The 22399-nt window shown below is 32.2% G+C and overlaps 5 protein-coding genes across 5 annotated transcripts; 2 read left to right on the top strand and 3 right to left on the bottom strand.

The window, feature by feature from the left end:
- Positions 1–2581: 2581 nt before the first annotated feature.
- On the top strand, positions 2582–5048 carry LOC139484461 (E3 ubiquitin-protein ligase TRIM56-like). Its single transcript, XM_071268194.1, has 2 exons — positions 2582–3728; positions 4945–5048. The coding sequence occupies exons 1-2, from the start codon at positions 2582–2584 to the stop codon at positions 5046–5048; spliced, it is 1251 nt and encodes a 416-aa protein (XP_071124295.1).
- A 1321-nt stretch (positions 5049–6369) lies between these two features.
- On the top strand, positions 6370–10306 carry LOC139487159 (uncharacterized). Its single transcript, XM_071272135.1, has 2 exons — positions 6370–6802; positions 7534–10306. The coding sequence occupies exons 1-2, from the start codon at positions 6682–6684 to the stop codon at positions 8736–8738; spliced, it is 1326 nt and encodes a 441-aa protein (XP_071128236.1). The 5' UTR covers positions 6370–6681; the 3' UTR covers positions 8739–10306.
- Positions 10307–15537: 5231 nt separating this feature from the next.
- On the bottom strand, positions 15538–16161 carry LOC139484460 (uncharacterized). Its single transcript, XM_071268193.1, has one exon. It carries the CDS (start codon positions 16159–16161, stop codon positions 15538–15540), a length of 624 nt encoding a protein of 207 aa, XP_071124294.1.
- A 264-nt stretch (positions 16162–16425) lies between these two features.
- Positions 16426–18413, bottom strand: LOC139484459 (uncharacterized). The gene is made up of 2 exons (XM_071268192.1): positions 17678–18413; positions 16426–17351 (listed from the first exon to the last, which is right to left on the bottom strand). The coding sequence occupies exons 1-2, from the start codon at positions 18411–18413 to the stop codon at positions 16426–16428; spliced, it is 1662 nt and encodes a 553-aa protein (XP_071124293.1).
- Positions 18414–18514: 101 nt separating this feature from the next.
- LOC139484458 (uncharacterized) lies at positions 18515–21246 on the bottom strand. Its single transcript, XM_071268191.1, has 4 exons — positions 20728–21246; positions 19757–20256; positions 19208–19496; positions 18515–18865 (listed from the first exon to the last, which is right to left on the bottom strand). Exons 1-4 carry the CDS (start codon positions 21244–21246, stop codon positions 18515–18517), a joined length of 1659 nt encoding a protein of 552 aa, XP_071124292.1.
- Between the last annotated feature and the right edge of the window lie 1153 nt (positions 21247–22399).

Raw genomic sequence — 22399 nt, 5'->3', positions numbered from 1 at the left:
TTGTCTTTTTATTTTAAGCCTTGGCGTTGTCAGTTTATTTTCGATCTATGAGTTTAACTGTCCCTCTGGTATCTTTTACCACTTTTTTATAAGTTTGATTAAGATACAAATGGTAATAACAAATCCAACTGAAATTAAACTACTCATTGACCTATGAAAAAAGAAAATGCAAGAAAAATGAGTTGTAATTGACGATAAATATTGATTTTAGTGTATCTTGACTTGTTTTATTTTTTTATATAGCTAAGGATATCTGTACACAATGCATAGCCATCCACACCATTCAGATAAGGAATATCGAAGCTAACATTGTTTAACTTTGCTATGAAAAATTATCAATTTTACCTATGAATACTTATGAATGATTACGGTGCAGTTTTATATCATAACACATTCAAAACAACTATACAAAAGTGTAAGTAAAATTTTTCAATTCAATATATAATTCAATCAGAGCGACTGAATATGTTTTGTCGACAAAATTTAAACTGCACTGGAGAGATGAAACATTTATAAACATTCATTGAAACTTACGTATGTAAGATAACCTTTTATACTGTAAAGATAGTATGCATTAAAAAACTTCTGAGTTCTTTATTCCTTTTTTTAAAAACCGAACAAAAGAATATAAATGCGCAAACACAAAATGATATATAGTACATAACACTCTTGACAACCATGTAAATACGGCTGTGAGGACAAACTTCGTCGGATATAAAAAGTAAGAATTTGTTTTATTTAATCATGTTAATACAAATGAGCGTTTTTTTAACTATTTAATTGTGTTTCAAAGTGTTCACAGATAACATGCAATGGTAATTTCCGTTTTTTTTTTGTCGATTTACCAAACCTACAAACTCTCTCGCTACCTGCATTTTTGTATATTATACAGTCTCACCAAAGAATTGTGCCCGCAACGTTCACTAAAAATTTTATTATCATAGATTACTATTTGAGCTTTGTTCTTTTATTATTAAAGTGTCTTGAAATATTACCAATTTTTCAATGTATGAAGATATCTCCGAAATTCAATTTTTAGATATTAAAACTTTGAGCTGTTGTTTTATGTGGTATGAGTGCCAGTGAGGCTGAGTATAATGTATAGACATTACGTGAATATTTTAGACTAGACGCCAATTAATCTAAATAAATTGTCGTGAAATCGAATGTCGTTATTTTTTAGACTAAGATTTTAAACTCAAACTCAAATTAGATTTTGTTACTTTTTAACTGTTCATTTGTTTGGTGCTGATGCATCATTGACTGTATTTTTTTTATTTTAATTATTTAAATAACATTATCAAAATACAAAATACAGTAACTTGTTGTTAAACATTAAAAAACACCCGTTTAATTTACAGAGCCACCGCACGTGGATAAAAAATATATTCCATACGTACTAGAACGTTTAAATTAATATGTTTCTTAGCCTTGAACAAAGGTTTGACGAAAGTTTGACACATTATATAGTTACTCTGTATACATTGTAACCACACAGTATTGCTCAGAACAAATAAAAAACAACTCGGCAAAACCAAGATGGACACTCACCAAAATGGCGCCTTCAACCTATTACTGACCACCAACTGCAGAAAATATTTAAAGCTCTCCGTGCAAGGGATGTAAATCCAGTCAAGGTCGTTAAACACGTCCATCATCATCATCGCACAGAATGCATTTAGATTTGGAAATATTTTCATCTTTTCTTTTTTTGGCACAACATTTTGAAATTTTTGGTCCTCAATGCTTTTCAACTTTATACTTGTTTGGATTTATAACTATTTTGATCTGAGCGTCACTGATGAGTCTTATGTAGACGAAACGCGCGTCTGGCGTACTAAATCATAATCCTGGTATCTTTGATAACTTTTACAAGTAATAACGTAATGTGCATGACAAAGGTTACGCAATTTTCAAATTGATAATGTCCTTTGCTAATGTTTAATATAAAAATATATTTTTTGAAATAATCTGTGTACCCTTAAATTGGAGATACTTAAAATATAATACATTGCTAATATTTCACGGTAATATGCGTCCCCAATCCAAGAACCCTTTATGATGATGAATCGTAAAATTTACCTCTAAATTGAATAGAATTACCAACGTCAGTGCATGGCAATCTTACTTCACTGTTGTTACTAAACTGTAACTGTTGACACCAATTTATATTTTAAACATAGCATATTTCTGTTATAGTATCGTTTCGTTTCATTTTCCTTAAAAATAAAATTATAATACAACATTATGTACAAAAGAAAAGTTCAATAACGCCAAAATTCGATTTAATTTAAATCTATAAAATAATTAAACACATGTATTGTACTTATCCCCGTGTAGTCGTGAAATAAATACAGACGGTGAATATTTTTTTTTAAATGATTATCTGTTCCAGGTATTTAATAGGGAACTCATTTTATCATTGTACACTATTAGTGTACATTTTACTTAATCAGAAAGTTTTTATTTACTTCAAATTTCCTACTTTAATTAATGTTTTTTTTACACAGTTCGGTAATCACTTATCAGATTTAACTTCTTACTCTTAGAAGAATGTTATGATTTTTCAGAATGAGGAAGCATGGCATTTAAAAATACGGTCAATTTGATTACTGAATTAGAGCGTCGATATTTAGAGTGCAGCATATGTACAGAAGTTTTCGACGAAGATGAACGAATACCTAGGCTTCTCCCCTGTCATCATCCATTTTGTTCAGAATGTATAAAAAGGCTCGGTCGCCGAAAGGATACTATTAAATGTCCGACCTTTAACGCTGTACATAAAGTAAAGAAGAATGGACCAATCGATTTTCCGAAGGATAACACAAGGCGGAATTTGACTTCATTTTTGCAAACTCACTCGGATCACAATGCTTTTAAGAAATGTTCTCAGTGTGGCAATACCGTTGATATAACATTTAAATGTCAGCAATGTAATATTAACCTTTGTGAAATTTGTCGTTGTCAACACGAAACAAAATATAAAACGCACAATCTTATCATTAACAAATCCGAGACATTCCGAGAAGAAGATGACAACCTTGATGTTTGTCAAAATCCTCATCATGAAAGGGCAAAAGTCAAATATTTCTGCAATTCTTCAAACTGTCAAAGTGTTCTTTGTCCTTCATGTGCACTAGATGAACATAGAGACATCAGTAAGCATGATCTTGAAGACATTGAAGCAGCTTTCAAACAGCGGAAAAGTGAATTAGGAAATGACACAAAATCTCTTCGAACACGAATATCCCATGTCGAATCTACCAAGCAAACAGTCCTTGACAAAACAAATACACTACAAGATGAAAAAGATGATTTCCTTCAAAACATGGATGCTATATATAACAGAGGTATTGCAGAATTGGAAAACAGAAGACAAAGGCTCATAGATAGATATATTATTGCTTTCAAAAGGAAAGAATCAAAACTTTTGACAAGAAAACATAATTTAGACAGTTTTCTTCAAAATGCGAGTGAATGCTGTAGCCTCTCTGAACAACTAATAAACCACAATAGCATGAGCTCCTTTCTCAGCGTCCATCAGACTTTAGACGTTCATGTTAAGCGGTGCTTAAATATAGCAGTTGAAGATTCATCTTGCGATACAAACGATTCAGAGACAAATATAGATTTCAATGATTATCTTCACACGTTTAATGGTAATGTTGAACTTCTAGAAAACACCAAAAGAGAAGAAGGTTTGGAGTCCTTGATCGAACCGGCAAAAGGTAAATATAGTCTGTTGCAGTTAAGTGCTTATGTTGTTCCTTTTTCGTCGAGCCTTCGACTTTTGTCGAAAAAGCGAGACATAGCGATCCTACATTTTTATAACATTAATAAACTATCCTGGATTTGTATATTTGGTTTTGAAGTTGCTTTGTGTTTGTAGACAAGTTGTTTCAAACGGGATAGCACATCGATACCCGTAAATTTAGAAATGATCCTTGTAAACCTATCGATCCTTTAGATAAACTTTTTCTAAAAAGTTACCAATCTAACTCTATAATTAGATTTTGAATATAGTTTTTATTGTTATTGATATGTATTTTGTTATCAGTAAGTTAAAAACAAACTTTATATTATTGTTTTATACGCATGCACTTTCATTGATTCACAAAATGTCGATACCTGTATCGTGACATTGCAATTAGTCATGTTTTTCTCTGACAGTTTGTGACGTTTTTACACTTAACCTATTGGATGTTGGATGTTAACTGATTGATAATTGAGTCTTTATCTTGGGTGCATGATTTTTTTTCTAAGTTGTTATTGGCTTTGAACTTGCTGTCAATAACTGCAAGTTATCTCTGATCTGTATTCTTGTTATATGTATTTCTATGTGAATCCATCTGATGAGTTAAGACTTTTTCCTTATACAACACATAATTTAAGATCAGATATCGCGGCCAATGTTAATTGTTAAAACATGGGGAAATGAATCAAAACTAACATTACAATACAAACAATGTTTGATTAAGGAATCTTAATTGCTTCAAAATGTGAGAAGCCAAAAAATGTGTCTTTGTTTCAAGGGTAATTACTTTTTTCCTATGTGAAAGTTTTAGTATGTTGGCCTGAGTTCAAAGTATTTAGAACTGAGGGCCACCTCTAGCCCCTCATGAAATTTACAAAACAAAATTAGTATTCAATGAACTAAATTCAACACTCTTGATAACACTTGCATTTCATACCAATTACTTGAATATTAATTTAAAGTATACAACTTGGAATTTATTTTACCACAATAGACATTTTACTTAGTCTACTGTATTCCGGGTTTGTAATAACATGAGCAACACGACAGGTGCCACATGTGGAGCAGGATCTGTTTACCCTTCAGGAGTACCTGCGATCATCCCCAGTTTTTGGTTTGGTTCGTGTTACTTAGTCTTTAGTTTTCTATGTTGTGTCTTGTGTACAATTGTTTGTCTTTTTATTTTTTAGCCATGGCGTTGTCAGTTTATATTCGATCTATGAGTTTGACTTTCCCTATGGTATATTTTGCCCCTCTTTTACAATTTCTCACACATAAAAGTGTTCAAAACTAAACAAACACCAAATCACATCACGAAGATAAATAAAGTACACAAACTATCTAACAGAATGACGTGCATTTATTCAATTGAATTGTAAATGTGATTCAAATTATATTTCTATTGCAAAATCAGTTATTCTTAATTTCTAAAGGATAATACAAAAGTAAATAATACAACACAATAAATACAATTCTTATTATGAAACTAAGAAACTTTTATGTTTTACTGTAGTTCAGATTCTAATTTAATGGAAACGGAAAGGAAATGAAAAAAGATTTTCATAAAGTTATTATACGATAAATCTAAAATTGTGAAAATAAAGAACACAAAGGGTCATCCAAATTGTTTAATGCAACAACAAAAAGACGCCTTTATAAATCTTAATTTTATGACTTATATCCCCTAACTATCACGTTAAAAATGAAACCTACAAAATAAAATATGTTTGTAAAAATTTACGTAGTTATAAACAGAATTTGATCATCTTTCCTGTATCAATGTAAAGTCATACAGATGACTTGCACTCTTTTTCCCAAATTGGTGACGGTCCAAACCGATTATTTTTTGTTACAATCTAAGATGACATTGGATACACGATCTGCCGAATAGGTAAATAGGCAAATTAGATGCAGGTTAGCACCAAAAAGAGTTAGGAAAATATGCATTATTAGCTCTAAGAGAAAAGAAAGTACCAAAAAAATATGTGTATTGTGAATCAAACATCTATCATGTTCATAAGAATCATACAGAGATTATTTTGAGTTTTATTCGACTTTGAAAGATGGAAATAATTTATTTGTACATTGTCGTGTTATAAGGAACACATATTTGTATCCTTTTATATAGTCTTTTTGTATTTTGTAAATGACCTCCTAATAGATCGATTACTAGTCTTACCACTCAAACTCGCATAACAAGTCGTTTGATAACCAAGAACTTGTTCATATTTCCATCTGTTAACATTTTAGTGTAATCTGATTTTAAATTTTACTTTTCAATTCACGACATGGTTTGTCCCCAGTCAACATGCCACTTTTAGTTACATCATTAAGTTAAAATCATGAATTGACTATTAGTATTATACATGTCATAAAGAAGAGGAGCGACATATATTTATTTAATTGCAAACAGTTCAACTAATTATGTTCTAAATGAAAATCTCTCAGGTGCAAACTACTTCCATAGTAACTAAACGAGTGTATTGAATTTAAGAATTATGATAATCGTAACTTTTTCCATAGATGATCGTTGTTATTGCATTATAATCTTTTAATCATCTATATGTTAGAAAACATTGAATTTTTTTTGTAATATTTGCAGGAAACCAACGACGATGTCAGGCGGCGAATTCCTTAAATGTCTTTGGAAAATATATCTACAACAATATAACAATTGTGTTTATTTATTTCTTGCAAAAAGTAAAACAGTGTGTCTTATATGTGGTATCTTTAATCAACACGATTTTAAAAATACCATTTAAGCTGAAACAACTGTTTCCCCGATAATCCCATACGCTATACAGCCTAATCAAGAACACGTTAGACAGAGGCGTCGAAATGTCAGAAATGCCCAAAGGCTTTATCAAAGATTCCTTGCATATGGTGATACTTTTGAATTGGAACAATATCTCAGAGAACACATTCCCATGGCCAAATACCTGATGCATATTTTTGCCCTATTTTGGTTTTTTGTATTGGCCACTTGTATTTTCATATTTGTGCGGGAAATACTATTGATACCACTCACCCTTATAGAACACGGAAAACGTAAGTATGAATACAAGCAGAAACTTTGCATTTGTTCGTGTGTATTGATATTATAACACTTTCATGTAAGTTGGATTTTGAGTTCAATAAGTATCGTTGAAAGTTAAACATTCTAACATCTTTTTTACTTCACATTAATTTCCGTGTGATATAAACAGTTACAGATAGGATTGGTATATTTATGAAAGTTTGTGATTTAATTGGTACATTTGTAGTTAGTTTGGGGGAATGATATTTCAGGACACAGTCGGTATTCTAATGGATATGAATTATACACCCCTACGTGCCGATTTGTTTTCGTACACGTGTGAAGCAGAATTCATTCAGAACCTTCGCAAAGACAAACGGGAAAAGTATCATGCGAATTACTTTAATTTCACTTTCAGATATTTAGATGATGTTCTGTCACTCAATAACAAACATTTTACTGGGTGCTAATATCGCATATACCCTAATGAGCTTGAGACCAACTATACTACCACAAAAGAAGGTCTGCTTCATATCTTTATTTTTTTTACACGTGATTGACACAGATAGAGGACTTGTAACTAGAATCGATGACAAACTTACTGGTACTATTTTTGCTATATAAAGAATAAAAGTCAAAATTATTCTAATTGTTAAACTGTAGCTGATTGATTTACTTCTTCAAATTATTTACTTAATTTATTATATTTTACACTAAGAACTCTTTTATATATATATACATATATATATTTATATATTTTCAGTTACTGGATTGAAATTCGACACTCATGTAACAAGTCAATTTGCATGTCGATCAGCTGATAATCAGACTGTAGCTACAAAACCAACTGGAAAAATGTCTTGCGGTTCGACAAGTAGACTTTATAAGTATGAAGGTGTTTTTGCAAACACATCTTTTTTTCATCAACAAGAAAGTTTTGTAGAATTTTCTATCAAATTCAACCAAATGTCTTTTAAACGAAAAGAGTTTAATGAATTACTTATTTTTGAATTTGGATTAACAAATGACAGCATTAGCACACACTTATTGTTTCCAGCATATTTTTCTGTCAGTGGTGTCTCTTGTCAAAACAAGTTTGGCGTCTGTCTTTCAATTGGAAATATGGTTTTAATTGAAAGTAAAGACATTTTCAAAAGTGAAACCAATTCACATTTTGCTGAAGGGCATTTTATACTTTATTATCAACCTTCTGATTTGTCACTTTTGTTTCTTGCTAAATTTCCATACACAAAGACAACCATAGAGTTGCATAGAATTCAACCCTTCAAATTTAAACATCCATTATGGCCTGTTTTTGCTACATATACAAAACATGTTGTTTTCATGACCATTAAAACAAATCAAGTTGGGTTTGATGGTTACACTTTGTACCCGAGTTTATACATATCTGAAGATAATAAAACTATGTCTAATAAAAATTTTAGTGGCACGTATCCAAGCGACTATTTTAAAACTCCTGTGATATTTACTCGCCCTAAAAACTTTGGAACCTCGAGAACTATTCAAACAAAGATAATTATTGATTTTGAAGATTCAAACAGTGGCAATTTATTATTTAAGCTCGGGATAGGGAAACATGATGGCGGAGTTTTTAAAAGAACTGTACTATTAGAATGTTCAAAATGTGTTTGGAAATATCTTTTCGGCTATTTGCCTACAGATGGTTATTGCCTGTCATTTGGGTCTGATAAGGTTATGGTAGGAAACCCACTCAGCTTATTTTTACATTACGACAGAGCTGGTTTTATTGAAGTCTCTGTTGTAAATTATAACTTTGGGTACAGTCGACGAGTCTTTCATTTTGGACAGTTTTATAACCAGCCTCTTAAAGTTTATGTTGAAAAAGTTGATGCGAAGGATATTGTTATATCTTCAACTAAAAATAGCAATATATTCAACATTTACAACTTTTTTTTATGCTTGATTGTAATAATATTTTTTCTTTAGAAATTAAAAACAAAAAATGACTTCACAGAAACTGGTTGTTATTGAAAATTTGCTGTGAATTAATAAAATGGTACAACAAGCTTTGCAATTTTCAAGTTGAAAAGGATCAATCCAACTATGAATCGAGATTATTCCTAAATGAAGAACGTCGCAGCTTGAACGTTTGCATGTTTTTAAGGTGGTATGGGTGTCTTTCGCCGTCTTGGATTATGAAAATACAGAGAACGTAAGGTCCAGATTTTAAATCAAGTTAGCAAAATATATTGCAGGAATGCAGTTAACAAATGTGAATTTTCATTTAAAAGATCAAATTTATAAGCTTATAACTCATAAATATGAATGTTTTACAAGTGAAGATAATTTTAGCTCGATTTTCAATGTTTTTTTAATTGGCATTTTAAGGGTAGGTAACTCTAAAAAAGATCATTTTTTGAAGGAATTTTGCTATTTTGAATTCTAGGCATAGAAAAACACACAGTGATCCTATCTTTTATTTTGATATTCTCAAAGCATTTTCTAAAAGCTATCTCCTCGTATTTTATTTTACAATTCTATCATTCAGTTCAGCTTCTAATCACATAATAATGTTTTTCCTGTATAATCCATACACAATGTGTCATTTTGTCATAACCCGTAGCCTAGGAAAATGCACGGTGACCTATACAATTTTTTCAAAGTATGAAAAAATTCTATCATTTTAAATTTAGACTCCCATACCACCTTAATAGATATTTTTAATTGATTAATTTTCTTTTTATAATGTTAAATTAATGTAAAATCAGAATAATTTCAAATATTTGTAATTGAAAGTACTGAATCACATTGTATTCTCTCTCATCATGAATTACTTTTCAATTACATTATAGTATTAGATTGAAAGTTGATATTGTTTCTATGATGCACACGTACATGTAAACTGTATTTTATTCATAAATTTTTTATTTATTATGTCACGTGTACGTTGAATTAATTTATCTTATCTCTGTATACTTTTATTGTATATACACATTTTCTTATTTCTATATGAAATGTAAACTTTGAAAACAGATAGAAAAACTGTACTAAAATGTCTATACTGTTAAAATGTTTACTTTTTATGTTTAATATAGATATAGGCCAGAAAAACCAAAATAACTAATCTTAAATATATTGTGCAGATAAGTTACTATGAACATCTGTTCATTTGAACTGTGGTGTATATTCGTCTAATTAACCATTATCATACCACATCTCCTTATTTTTATCATATTAGTAAATGTATTTAGCAGTCACTGCTACACTTAAATTCTGATCACATCAATAGCAGGTAAGATACGAGGTTGGACAGAATATACTTGGTTATGAAATATGTTGTAAGAATGAAATGCATATATTTCAGGTATATACCTCATTTTATATATTAAATTTTCTTTGAAGATATTGTAATTTTTAAGGGAATGTTGTAAATTTACCTATTGGAAATGCTATTTTACAGTATACTAAATACAAAAAGATGACTCTTATTCTGTTAATTCCATAAATTATTTTGTGTAGGATTATTGCGATTTGTCAATTTAGACCAAAATGCGATAATAATTTACTAAAAAAAATTACTGAGAAAAACAATCCCAATTCATTCATATAAAAAAAAATCTAAAATATGAGATTAAATTATAATGATTACAACCCTGTTGCATTTTAGCAGTGATTTCTAAATTTACCGTAAACACTTTTAACAAACTGTTCATTAAACGTTAGCATTTCAAATTAAACAAGCATAACACTTCTTAGAAGATGCAGAATTTCGGGATTTTGTCATTTTTGTCCAATATTATCTTTTTAAAAATATTGGAATTTTTTCCTTATTTCTTGATTTTGGAACTTTCTACCCTTATTGGACAAAACATAACTCTTTGCTATTGATAAACTGTTTGATTAAGTTATCAAAGTCTATAAAGAAAAATCAACCAGCGAAACTCTCCTGATGGTCTTTTTCATCACTAGAAAAACCAAAGAAAATAAAATCTTTTTGCCTGTACAAAAGCATTAATTCTGAATATATTTTGACATTTATTTAACAACATATTATTATAGCTGTAAAGTATGATTTGATGAATAATTTATTGAATAATTAATGTTTTTTTTTGTAGAATAAAGGTTAATGTTTATGAGTATGAGTATTCTTTCACATCATGATACAGTTCTGCTCCTTTTTTAGGGACCCATCATGAAGCCTTTTTTGTATCTAATTATTTATTATAAGAATAAGCGGGTATAGTATGAGTCCACATCTGCATGTATTCCTTTGCTGTGGATAGGCGCAAGAATTTGATATTTGGTCTAAAAACTCTAAGTAACGATGAAAACGATTTATAGGAAAGTAATTATTTTAAACATTGGTATAGGCTTCAATGTCCTATTGATGTTGAAAAGCATTTTGGATTTACGTTTGAATAAGAAAAGACCTTTGTAAAATATCTTTCAAGTGATCGGGTTTTGTTATTTGTGCAGATATTTGCTGGAAAAATTTGATTTTAATAGTCCAGGATTTGAAGGATGGTGCTCATCTTCTCTTGAAGTGCTCATCTCCTCTTAACCCCACCCTTATATTTCCAGCACCACAAAGAATTTTATGCATTAGCTTTTTTTTTAGATCATCTGAAATGAATTTGAGATCATTTTTTAAATGTTATTTGGCTTAATTTTTAAATAGTTTGAAAGTTTATTTTTTATCGTAAGCATATTATAGATGTGGTGGCCTTCGGCTGTTGTCTGCTCTTTGAACAATTCCCCATTTCCATTCTCAATTTTATATGAGTATATTATAGTATTGGTCATGCCACTACTGTTTCACATAAACAATGGCCATCCTAGATACAAGTATCTTGCCATAGGGAGGATCTTAAAAGAAACTGATATCAAGATGTTTGATTAACAATGTGTACAACAAACAATCTGCATTCCCATAAAAACAACTGTGCTCCCCTTCATGACGAGTGCTCTTTTATTCACATGCGGCTGACTTCTTGTAGGAGCTTCTTAGGAAGAACGAACAGACTAGCCTTTTATAATTTCACGTTCCGCTATTTTTAAAACTAAAAAGTTTGATGAATATCTTTAACGCGTCTATCTAATTGCTCAGTTTATTTTTGACTTGTGAGTTTGAATGTCTCTTTGATATTTTACATCTCTCTTATGCAGTTAATGGTGTGTCCTGTTACTAGACTTTTCGAGCTTTTTTTTAGCCATGACATTTTCAGTTTGTTACCAATTTATGAGTTTGAATATCCCTTCGGTATCGTTCGCATCTCTTTTGTAAAAGGTAAAATAGGTATAAAGATAGTTCCAACCATTTATATATAAGATTTTATAACACCCTTGATTTTTTTATATTATGAATCTGAATCCTTAAAAAGCGAATTTTACTAATAAAACACTTATTTTCAAGTAGTATAACGGGTTTTATAGCCTGTGGTTAACAATGTCCATAATTATTGAATACTGAAATGAAATATTGAATATATTACTTCAAAATATTGTTCCTATAACGGAAGTGTTTTTTTTTTTTCTTCCTGAAACAGTCAAATATTTTTGTAAGGATACAGCGATTTCGTAAAGGTAACGAATCAAAAGTAACAATAATGTATGCACTCAATGTGATCTGCAGGTGCTATATATATTTATCTGATTATCGTGACTTTTATTGCGTCGAATATAGAGGCCAAATAATTCTTATCTGTTGACATCACTTCATTCGGGACAAGAAGATATTGAGAAGTGTACTTGAAAAATACTAAATCTGTGTGTGCAGAGTGTAACATAACATTTAGGCAATCATAGTGGAATCTTTCTGTGCTAGATCTATTTGGAAATATATATCGAAAAACCCTCTTGAGAACTGTAAGTAACTTTATTCAAAATACTTATAAGAAAAATAATTGTAGACGTAAATCTTCCTGGCAGTTACAATTAGTCAATTCAACAACAAAATTTTTCAATTGCAAATTTATGTCTTTTCTAATTACAAGAAATGTTTTGGCGTCATCAAGTTCATATTATGGCTTACGACAAAATTAGAAGACTAAAACCTCATGCATATGACAGTTTTTGATTCACAATGAAAAAGTTGAAATTGTCATAGCTTGATTTGTATCATTATAGGCCATAGTTCCCTTTGCATTGAAAAAGGCTAGGAAATTATCCAACCATTCGAAGTTTGACACAACTCTTTTGTTCCACGTTTACACATAGCTTTATTAAGGTCGGCGGGTAATCATTCGAAGTTCGACACAACTCTTTTGTTCCACGTTTACACGTAGCTTTATTAAGGTCGGCGGGTAACCATGTTAATGTTACAATGACGATCACAGTATCAGCTTAAATGGAATTATGAATAATATATATGAAATAAAGAAGATGTTGTATGATAGCCCATTGGATAAGAAAGAAGAAAGATAAACATGACTTTGCAGCAAATTAATTTGCAATTATATTTTCAAAAGCCTTAAGCTGAGATACGCCATACTACAAGCACATACTAATTGACTGTGTTGTCGGCTGGTACTAACACACAAACTTTTTTCCGAGTACCTGAAGTTTATTTGATATTCAAACAATGGGCGAATAATAGTTTTACATTTGTCAAAGAGCCTTTTGTAGCTAACTATGCAGCATGAGTTTCACCCATTGTTGAAGGCCGTACAATGATCTATATAGTTATGTATTTCTGTGTCATTTTACTTCAGTGGACGTGCCTATCAACTTATAGATTTACATTATTGAAATATTATTCTGCTCGATTTAGGGGAATCATATCAGAATCACTTAACGTACAATTTCTCAAGTCCCTGTTTATACTTTTGCTGATTATCAACAATAAATAAAGGCAACAGTAGTATACCGCTGTTCAAACTCATAAATCCATGAACAAAAAACAAAATCGGGGTAACAAACTATAACTGAGGGAAGCGCATTAAATATAAGAGGAGAACAACGACACAACACTACAGTGTAACACACACAGAAACGGACCAAGCATCAGACAAAATTCCACGAGGATAAACTGTTTATACCATGACATAAGCCTTTATCACAAGAAAATAATATATATTCCGGTTGTTATATAACATCCATTATTTGAAATCAAATATTGACCCTCATGATAGAGGTGCAGGTTATTTTGTGTGCATAATACTATATGCACATTTGATATGGGAAACGTCATGTTCCATTAATGAGTTTGGCATATTTCGAGAGTATGCTACTTTGATAAGAAGAGAAAAGGCTACTTAAAGTAAGGAGTTCTTGGTTAGACTGTCGTTGATAATTCAATATCTTTTGATTTTAAAAAGGAGAGATAATCGTCTTTTAATCTTGTCACGAAAAAACATATCATTATTTATACACACACATGTACAGATTTTCATTTACGTTTATTTTTCTGAATGTTTTGGTTGTCAACGAGCTTATCAAACTTAGTTCTTTATAATGATGAAAGGTGAAAGATGCCGCTAAATTTAGAAGTATAGATAATGTTGCCGACCATTGAATGTTGTTTTTCGATCACGGTGATGTGTATAGGATATTTCACTCATCTAATCTTCCAATAATTTTTATTGATTTATTGTGTACTTGACGTCCAGTGGCACATATGTCATGCATGTTCAGGATGAGAGCAAATTAACAAATAATACCCAAAAAAAAAACGGATTCTGCAATGCAAGCTGTGGAACACTCCTTACATCAGGCCCCAAATTTAACAGTCCTATTCACATCCAAACGGATGTACCGCATACGTAAGGGGTTTACTCCGGGAACGGAAAGAGTCGAGGAACTTAAACAGGATTATCCTACATTATTAACCAAGAAGATTCTTAAAAGTAAATTGATACTGTTTAGATCTTTTACTTTTTTAATATCCCTATTTTAAACAGCAATGGTACCATGTGTACTGTACTAGATGTTTATTTCGACAAGTAAAAACTTCTCATTATTGCCAAAATGTTTGAGAATTTTGAAGATTAGATGAGAAATTATAGTACATTACAAAGATTTTTTGTTTCCAATCTTTAACCTTTAAAATGCTGTTACTGTCTTAATACTGCATGTTCGAATCACATCGGTTAACTTAAGGGCGAAGAGATGCGTATGCGAGTTTGCACCATGTATCTATATTTTATTCATATATTATATCATATGGTCGCTAACAATCGATTCTCTACAAATAAAGAATAATTTCACATAAGTAAAAATACATAAATTATTATCAGATACATGTTTAAATGTTCACATTAACTAAACAAACAATAAAAAACATTTCATTCATGTATCATAAGTTCTCTCATAAGTTAAATCACGTTTAAAATAATAATTAAAAGTTACGCATATTTCTAATAAATAGTATATAATGTTTTCTCTCTTTAAATATGTTTTGATGTAATAAAAAGATAGTATACATAAAAAGTTTCTTACCAACTATAATCTGTCTAATAAAAAACAATGTGCATCCGTATGTAATCAAATAAAGTCTAGACGACGAAGCGCACGTCAAAGGCGTAACGTCATAAAACAGAAACGGGAAAATGTGTTGTTCAAAAGAGCGCAACGTTACATTAGCGCTTTCATAAATAAATAGTAAAAACTGTGTTTCTTATTCTTGCAAGAATAAATGAATATGTTAGTTAAACATTTAACAAATGATAAACTTATATTTAAAATTTGAATATTTCAAATATTACACTCCCCACAATGAAATTACCAAATAAATTCTTAATACAGTTTGAAAAATATAATACAATTTTGTCACCAATAAAAAATAGTTCTATTTAGAACACTCGAGTAAGCATAGTTTATTTATAGGTCTAAAAATCTGTGACTGACTATATATATATATATAGCTAGTTTTGACCACACAGATACGGATATGACCATCACGGCTCCTTGTGACCTCGACTATTCTACCTAAAGGCCATTGTCCTCTCTGTATACGTCCATCAGCAACTAAAACAATATCGTCTATTTCAACATCTCGTTGTTCCCTCTGCCATTTGCTTCTTTGATGTAGGGTTGGTAAGTATTCTCTCAACCAACGTTTCCAGAATTCATTCGCTAGGTGTTGTATTTGTTTCCACCATCGTTTTGCATATATATCCTTTTTGTCAAACACACCTTGTGGTGTTGACGTGTTGCTCTTCATCAATAATAGCATATTTGGCGTTAAAACTGGTAAATCACGACAATCGTCACTTATTGCTGTTATCGGTCTATCATTCATTATACGCTCAGTTTCGGCCATAAATGTCACTAATTGTTCATCGCTAAGTAGTTGTTGATTAATCAGTGATTTTAAAATGTTCCTTGTTGAACGAATCATTCGTTCCAATGCACCACCGCGGTGACTTGCATATGGGGGATTAAATGTCCAAATAATGTCCTTGTGTAGCATATAATTTGATATAGTTGCTTTATTCCATTGTTCAATGTTTTTTCGAAGTTCGATTTCACCGCCAACGAAATGTGTTCAATTATCACTGTAGACCTTTTTGGGAATGCCTCGTCTACTTGTAAAGCGTTGAAAGGCTGAAATAAAAGAATCCGTATTTAAACTGTTGGCTATTTCTATATGAACCGCTCTTGTTGTAAGGCACGTAAAGAGGCATCCATATCTCTTAACAACTGACCGTCCAAGTTTAACGTTTAATGGACCAAATTAGTCAACTCCGACAAAGGTAAAAGGAGGTTTGTCTGCAGTCATCTGTTCCTCGAGTAGGGGTGCCATCTGCTGTTTACAAAACGGACCATGTTGTCGTTTGCATGGTACGCAACGATCGATAACTGTCTTCACAGCACTGGATCCTTTCAATATCCAATATTTTTCACGAGAAGCTGCAAGCACCTGTTGTTTTCCCACGTGTCCCGTGGTTTCGTGATAATAACGGATGATAAGCGTAGTCACGTGATGTGTGTTTGGCAGTATTACGGGACAAGTGCTTAAGTCATAATTTAGGCGCCCTTTTGATCGGATAAGTTCATTAACCAAAACAGGATTGAGAGAAGCAATACGGCTTCCTTTTTTCACGGGCTTTGCCTTCTTCAAGTTTGTTATTTCATCTGAAAAATAACTCATTTGAACATGTGCTAATATTTTATAGGTAGCCTCCCGAAGTTCTGTTACATTAAGATTACCACTGTTACACGGCAAATGATGTCCAAGGTAACGATTTCTGCAATAAATCTTAAATCTCCCAAACCATGCAATAGCTCGTCTGAGTTTTATCCAGTCGGAGAAGTATCCTAACAAATTGTCTATGGCATTATTGGTTGTAGCATGAACAGCTATCTCCTTCTTGATTTCAGTATCAGTCTTAGCTATCCCTAGTTCTTCGTCCAGTACGTTCCTTGGCCAGTGCTCAGAGTTTTTATGAAGAAACTTTGGACCGTTCAACCAAAGTTCAAGATTTTGTCTATCGCAGGCGTCAATGCCTCTTGACGCTATATCAGCAGGGTTTTGTTTGGAGTCAACGTGACGCCACTGATCTAGAGATGTTGTATTTTGTATAACGCTCAATCTATTTGCTACGAATGTTTCAAATCGTCGTGACGTATTTCTAATGTACCCTATAACAATCGTTGAATCTGTCCAGAAAGTAACCGTATTTATATTTAATTCAAGTTCATCTGACAAATCTCATACAAACGACAAGCAGTAACAGCTCCTGATAATTCCAGTCTTGGTATTGAAACCTGTTTAATTGGTGCTAAGCGAGCTTTTCCCATCATAAGAGACCAAGTAGTTCTGTCATTTTCATCAACGACCCTGAGGTATGCACACGCGCCATATCCAAGTTCTGAACCGTCACTAAATATGTGCAATTGTACATTTTTAACATGTTGAACATCTCGTGGTAGGACACAACGGTTTACGGACAAATTTTCTAAACATGGTTAGTTCTTCACCCAACTTTTCCATTTATCAACGTACTCTTGTGGAATCTGTTCATCCCACCCAACCTTCTCTTTGCATACGTGCTGTACAATAGCTTTGGCTCTAAGTGGAACTGGAGAAACCAGTCTAAAAGAGTCAAATATGGAGCTCACGATTGATAGTATACCACGCCTTGTCAGAGGTTTGTCTGATAGTTTTACTTTAAATTTTATTTTGTCTTCATTCACATCCCAAATAACGCCTAAGGCTTTGTCACTTGGCAACATATCACTAGGTCCAAGACTGACTACAGATGAAGCCCGTTCTGATTCTGGTATTGCATTCAAAATATTTCTTCTGTTACTGAGCCATTTTGTAAGTCGGAAACCACCCATTTTCTTCATTGATTGCAGGTCTGTAGCGAGTTTAATAGCTTGTTGCTCTGATGGTACATATTTCAGGCAGTCGTCGACGTAGAAATTTCTTTCTACAGTTAACGCAACTTCTTTGTCAAATAATTGTGCATAATCTCTTGCCGTACGTTTAAGTGCATATGCAGTACAACTTGGCGACGATGTAGCCCCAAACAAGTGAACGTTCATACAATAAATTTTAGGTTTCTGATCTAAATTACCGTTAGGCCACCATAAAAACCGCAACGCATCACAGTCGTCTTCTCGAACGCGTACCTGATGAAACATGGCTTCAATATCGGCAGCTAGAGCTACTTTGTCTTGTCTGAACCTGATAATTACACCTACTAAACTATTCATTAAATCGGGCCGCTGTAGAAGTTGGCTGTTAAGTGAAATTCCTTGATACTTCGATACGCAGTCAAATACTACACGAACTTTTCCAGGTTTATTTTCATTTGTTATTGGGTGATGAGGTAAATACGTTTTGATTTAGACTCAATATTAGTCATCTCCTTGACATATCCCTTTTCTATGTAATCATTGACAGTTGTCGTATACATTTTATGTAACGTCTCATTACTTGACAATTTGCGTTTCAATTGTTGTAAGCGGGCATGTGCAAGAACCATGTTATTTGGTAGCGTGGTCTCTCTATCGCGCCAAGGTAGTCCGAGCTTGAAATGGCCATCTTCCTGCGTTAAAGATGACTCCATCATTTTCATAGCCTCTTTATCCTCTATAGACAAGCCATTCTTGTCTTCTCGTGCTCTATCATCAAAATCAGAGGCCCACATCCATTCTAATTGTCGCTGCAACAAAACATCCCTTGCCTCCTCAATTATAATTTATAACATTTGACGCATGCGTATCTTCAATAGGACCAGGAATAGCCCATCCGAGGCGTGAGCGAATTGCATATGGTTGGTTTTCGTTACCGGACCTTACTTCTAGCGGAATGTGAGCGTTAGGTGAATCTGTACCAATTAACAACATGACCTCGGTTAAATCAGTAGAGGGTATCTGTATATCGGCTAAATACGACAATTTTCTTATATCTACATTTCTGCGGCAGATCGAGCTGAAATTGGAAGCTTGTTTACTGACCAGACCTTTTTTAAAGACACGTTATCATTTCCGTCAACAGCTTTTACTTGTAAGTCAACTTCTTGACCGTGAATTGTACTACCAGAAGAGCTAACAATAGACATCTCGAAAGTGACCGGCTTGCTGGCTATATTTAATTTCTGAAGTAATCTTTCATCACATAAAGTTTTATCTGCTCCGTAATCTAGCAAGGCAAATGTTTTGCAAGAGTTACCGTTCCGACCCTTAACGAGGACAGGAATAATTCCTAAACAGTTCTTAATTATAGAACCTTTAGTAGATGCGCAATTAACTGAAGGCTGAGTAGCTGCATGATCAAAACCGGGCTTAGACCAACTATGCAATAAAATATAATGCTTAACATTACAGTCAGATACAGTGCATGCTTTTGGTTTTCTACAATTATTAGCAAAATGCTTTCCTTTTAAACAATTATAACACAATTTTAACATGCGTACTAATTTATAACTATCATCTAAACTCATTGACTTGAATTTGCTACAAGATGTCAAATAAACACATGTACCTGTACAATATTTACATTTTTGCTCATACTTAGCTGTGTTATTTAAACTTTGAGTACTTAACGTAGTAACCTTACAATTAACTGTATCATTATTATGATGTTTACCCTATTATCAGTCTTGTTCTGATTGTTTTCTCTACAAAGATCGTAACCATACATAGAACTAGCAATGCGTGATTTTTCGTCTACAAATTTAGCTAAATCAGAAAAACGGGGTTCTCTACCAGACTCACTAATTGAATGAGCAATATCGACCCATCTTGTTCTCGTATGCATTGGAAGGCGTTTAACAATACACCTTAAAATTTCAGAATTATCAATATCTGAATTAAAACCTAACTGAGACAATGTGATTTCACATTTTTGCATTTCTAATGCCAATTTAGTTAAACCTTCAATATTTGACGCTTTAATCTGAGCGTCGTACTCTAATTTTTCAATAAATGTTCTAGCAATTACATGTGGCCTACCGTATCGGGAGTACAATATTGCCCTAGCACGTTTGCAACCCTCATCAGAATCTAATAATGCACAATCTTCTATACAACACTTTGCTTCACCTCTACAGTACTGAATTAAATAACTCAGTCTCAAACTATTATCACTTATTCTACCTTCAATGTTTGTCTCAAAGTTCCTTATAAACTTACTATAGTCTAACGGAGTTCCATTAAAAGTTTAAAATTCTGGTTTTGGCAAATTAAACCCTTCGTGAAGTGTAGATGCTAGGCGTTGAAAAGCCGAATCTATGCTAGAAACACTTACATCTGAAAATCCAGACTGAGCACTGATTCCCTGTGTACTGTTATTAATGTTGATCTTTGGTTTATCAGTTGCTACAGTTTATCCGGAAAAAGAGTTCATTTTAATACATTAATTTTCACTCTCAGGAACAGAGCTCTGTAATGTTTGCGAGACTGTTTGCGAAATGTTCCGAATGTTCATGATTCCACTGTTATTATCTGTATCTTCTTCCACTGCTTCTTGTCACACTGATTCTTCGATATTGGCCTCTTCCATCTCGGATAGTTGAATAAATACCTGTTGTCTAAATTTAATTTCTATTTGTGCACGCTCTAGTTCATGCTGTTCTGATAATTTCCTGAGTTTAAGTTCTGCGATGAGTCGCTTAGCTTTGGCACTGCGAAATCTAGATTGTGATGAAACTGGAGATCGTGAACTCAATCTGCTATCAATTGAAACTGTATCCCTTTCTTCGGGTATTTCCTCTTCATGCGATTTTTCACTCGCGATATACTGGGAAAATCTATCCCTGAGTTCTACAAAGTTCTCATGACAACGTTCATAGTTCACTTCCAAATTTGCTATAACTTCTGATTGTGTACACAAATCTAAACACTGTAAGTGAGCTAACTTAAATTGTTCAAACCTTTCACATAACTTTGAATATAATTGTTTTGCATGTTCCATCTTCTCATATGAAATTAAATTCTTCTTCAATTCGTTGTACAATTTAGTAAGCTGCGCTACATTCGTACTACGAGTCCGTTTTACATCACCGAAGTCCAGACAGTCTTCATTCCGTCTATCGGTAGCCATTGTTTAACCAAATAGTCACAAAATCGGCACAATTTTAGAATTTCCTCCAGAACTTGATAATTGTCTCCAGAGTTGAGAATTGTACAAATCACATCGGTTAACTTAAGGACAAAGAGATGAGTATTCGAGTTTGCACCATGTATCTATCTTTTATTCATATATTATATCATATGGTCGCTAACAATCGATTCTCTACAAATAAAGAATAATTTCACATAAGTAAAAATACATAAATTATAATCAGATACATGTTTAAGTGTTCACATTAACTAAACAAACAATAAAAACCATTTCATTCATGTATCATAAGTTCTCTTATAAGTTAAATCACGTTTAAAATAATAATGAAAAGTTACGCATATTTCTAATAAATAGTATATAATGTTTTCTCTCTTTAAATAAGTTTTGATTTAATAAAAAGATGGTATACATAAAAAGTTTCTTACCAACTATAATCTGTCTAATAAAAAACAATGTGCATCAGTATGTAATCAAATAAAGTCTAGACGACGAAGCGCACGTCAATGGCGTAACGTCATAAAACAGAAACGGGAAAATGCGTTGTTCAAAAGAGCGCAACGTTACATTAGCGCTTTCATAAATAAATAGTAAAAACTATGTTTCGTATTCTTGCAAGAATAAATGAATATGTTAGTTAAACATTTAATAAATAATAAACTTATATCTAAAATTTGAATATTTCAAATCTTACACTGCATATAGATTAATGAAAGAGATATATGTAGATAGATAAAAGATTAAACTTTAAATAAATGCAATGTTTTGTCTATGCAATAATTATGTAATTAGTATGCAATTAATGGCAAAATTGTGGTCAGTTCACTTGAATGAATTTAGCTTTATCATCTGTATAGCTATACTGGAAACTTTAACGAAATCTTAATCAGCACACCAGGAGCTTCAATAAGGTGTCTCAAATTATTGCTATCGTATTCCATTTTCTCATAAATCTGTAATTAGTGTCAACATCTTTACCACATAAATGTAAATAATGTTTGATTATGTGTAAAGTTTGATCTAAACATTCTATCCAAAATCTGAGACGCACTTTTGTAGATAATGGTTCTAGGAGCAACATATTAAAAAATCCACCTCTCGGGGTATCCATGAAGAAGCTAATTGCAATTGACAG

This window comes from Mytilus edulis, chromosome 8 (genome assembly GCF_963676685.1).
Source record: "Mytilus edulis chromosome 8, xbMytEdul2.2, whole genome shotgun sequence".
NCBI lineage: Eukaryota > Metazoa > Mollusca > Bivalvia > Mytilida > Mytilidae > Mytilus > Mytilus edulis.
Note: the sequence above shows the minus strand (reverse complement) of the source record. Positions and strands in the feature narration are given on the sequence as shown.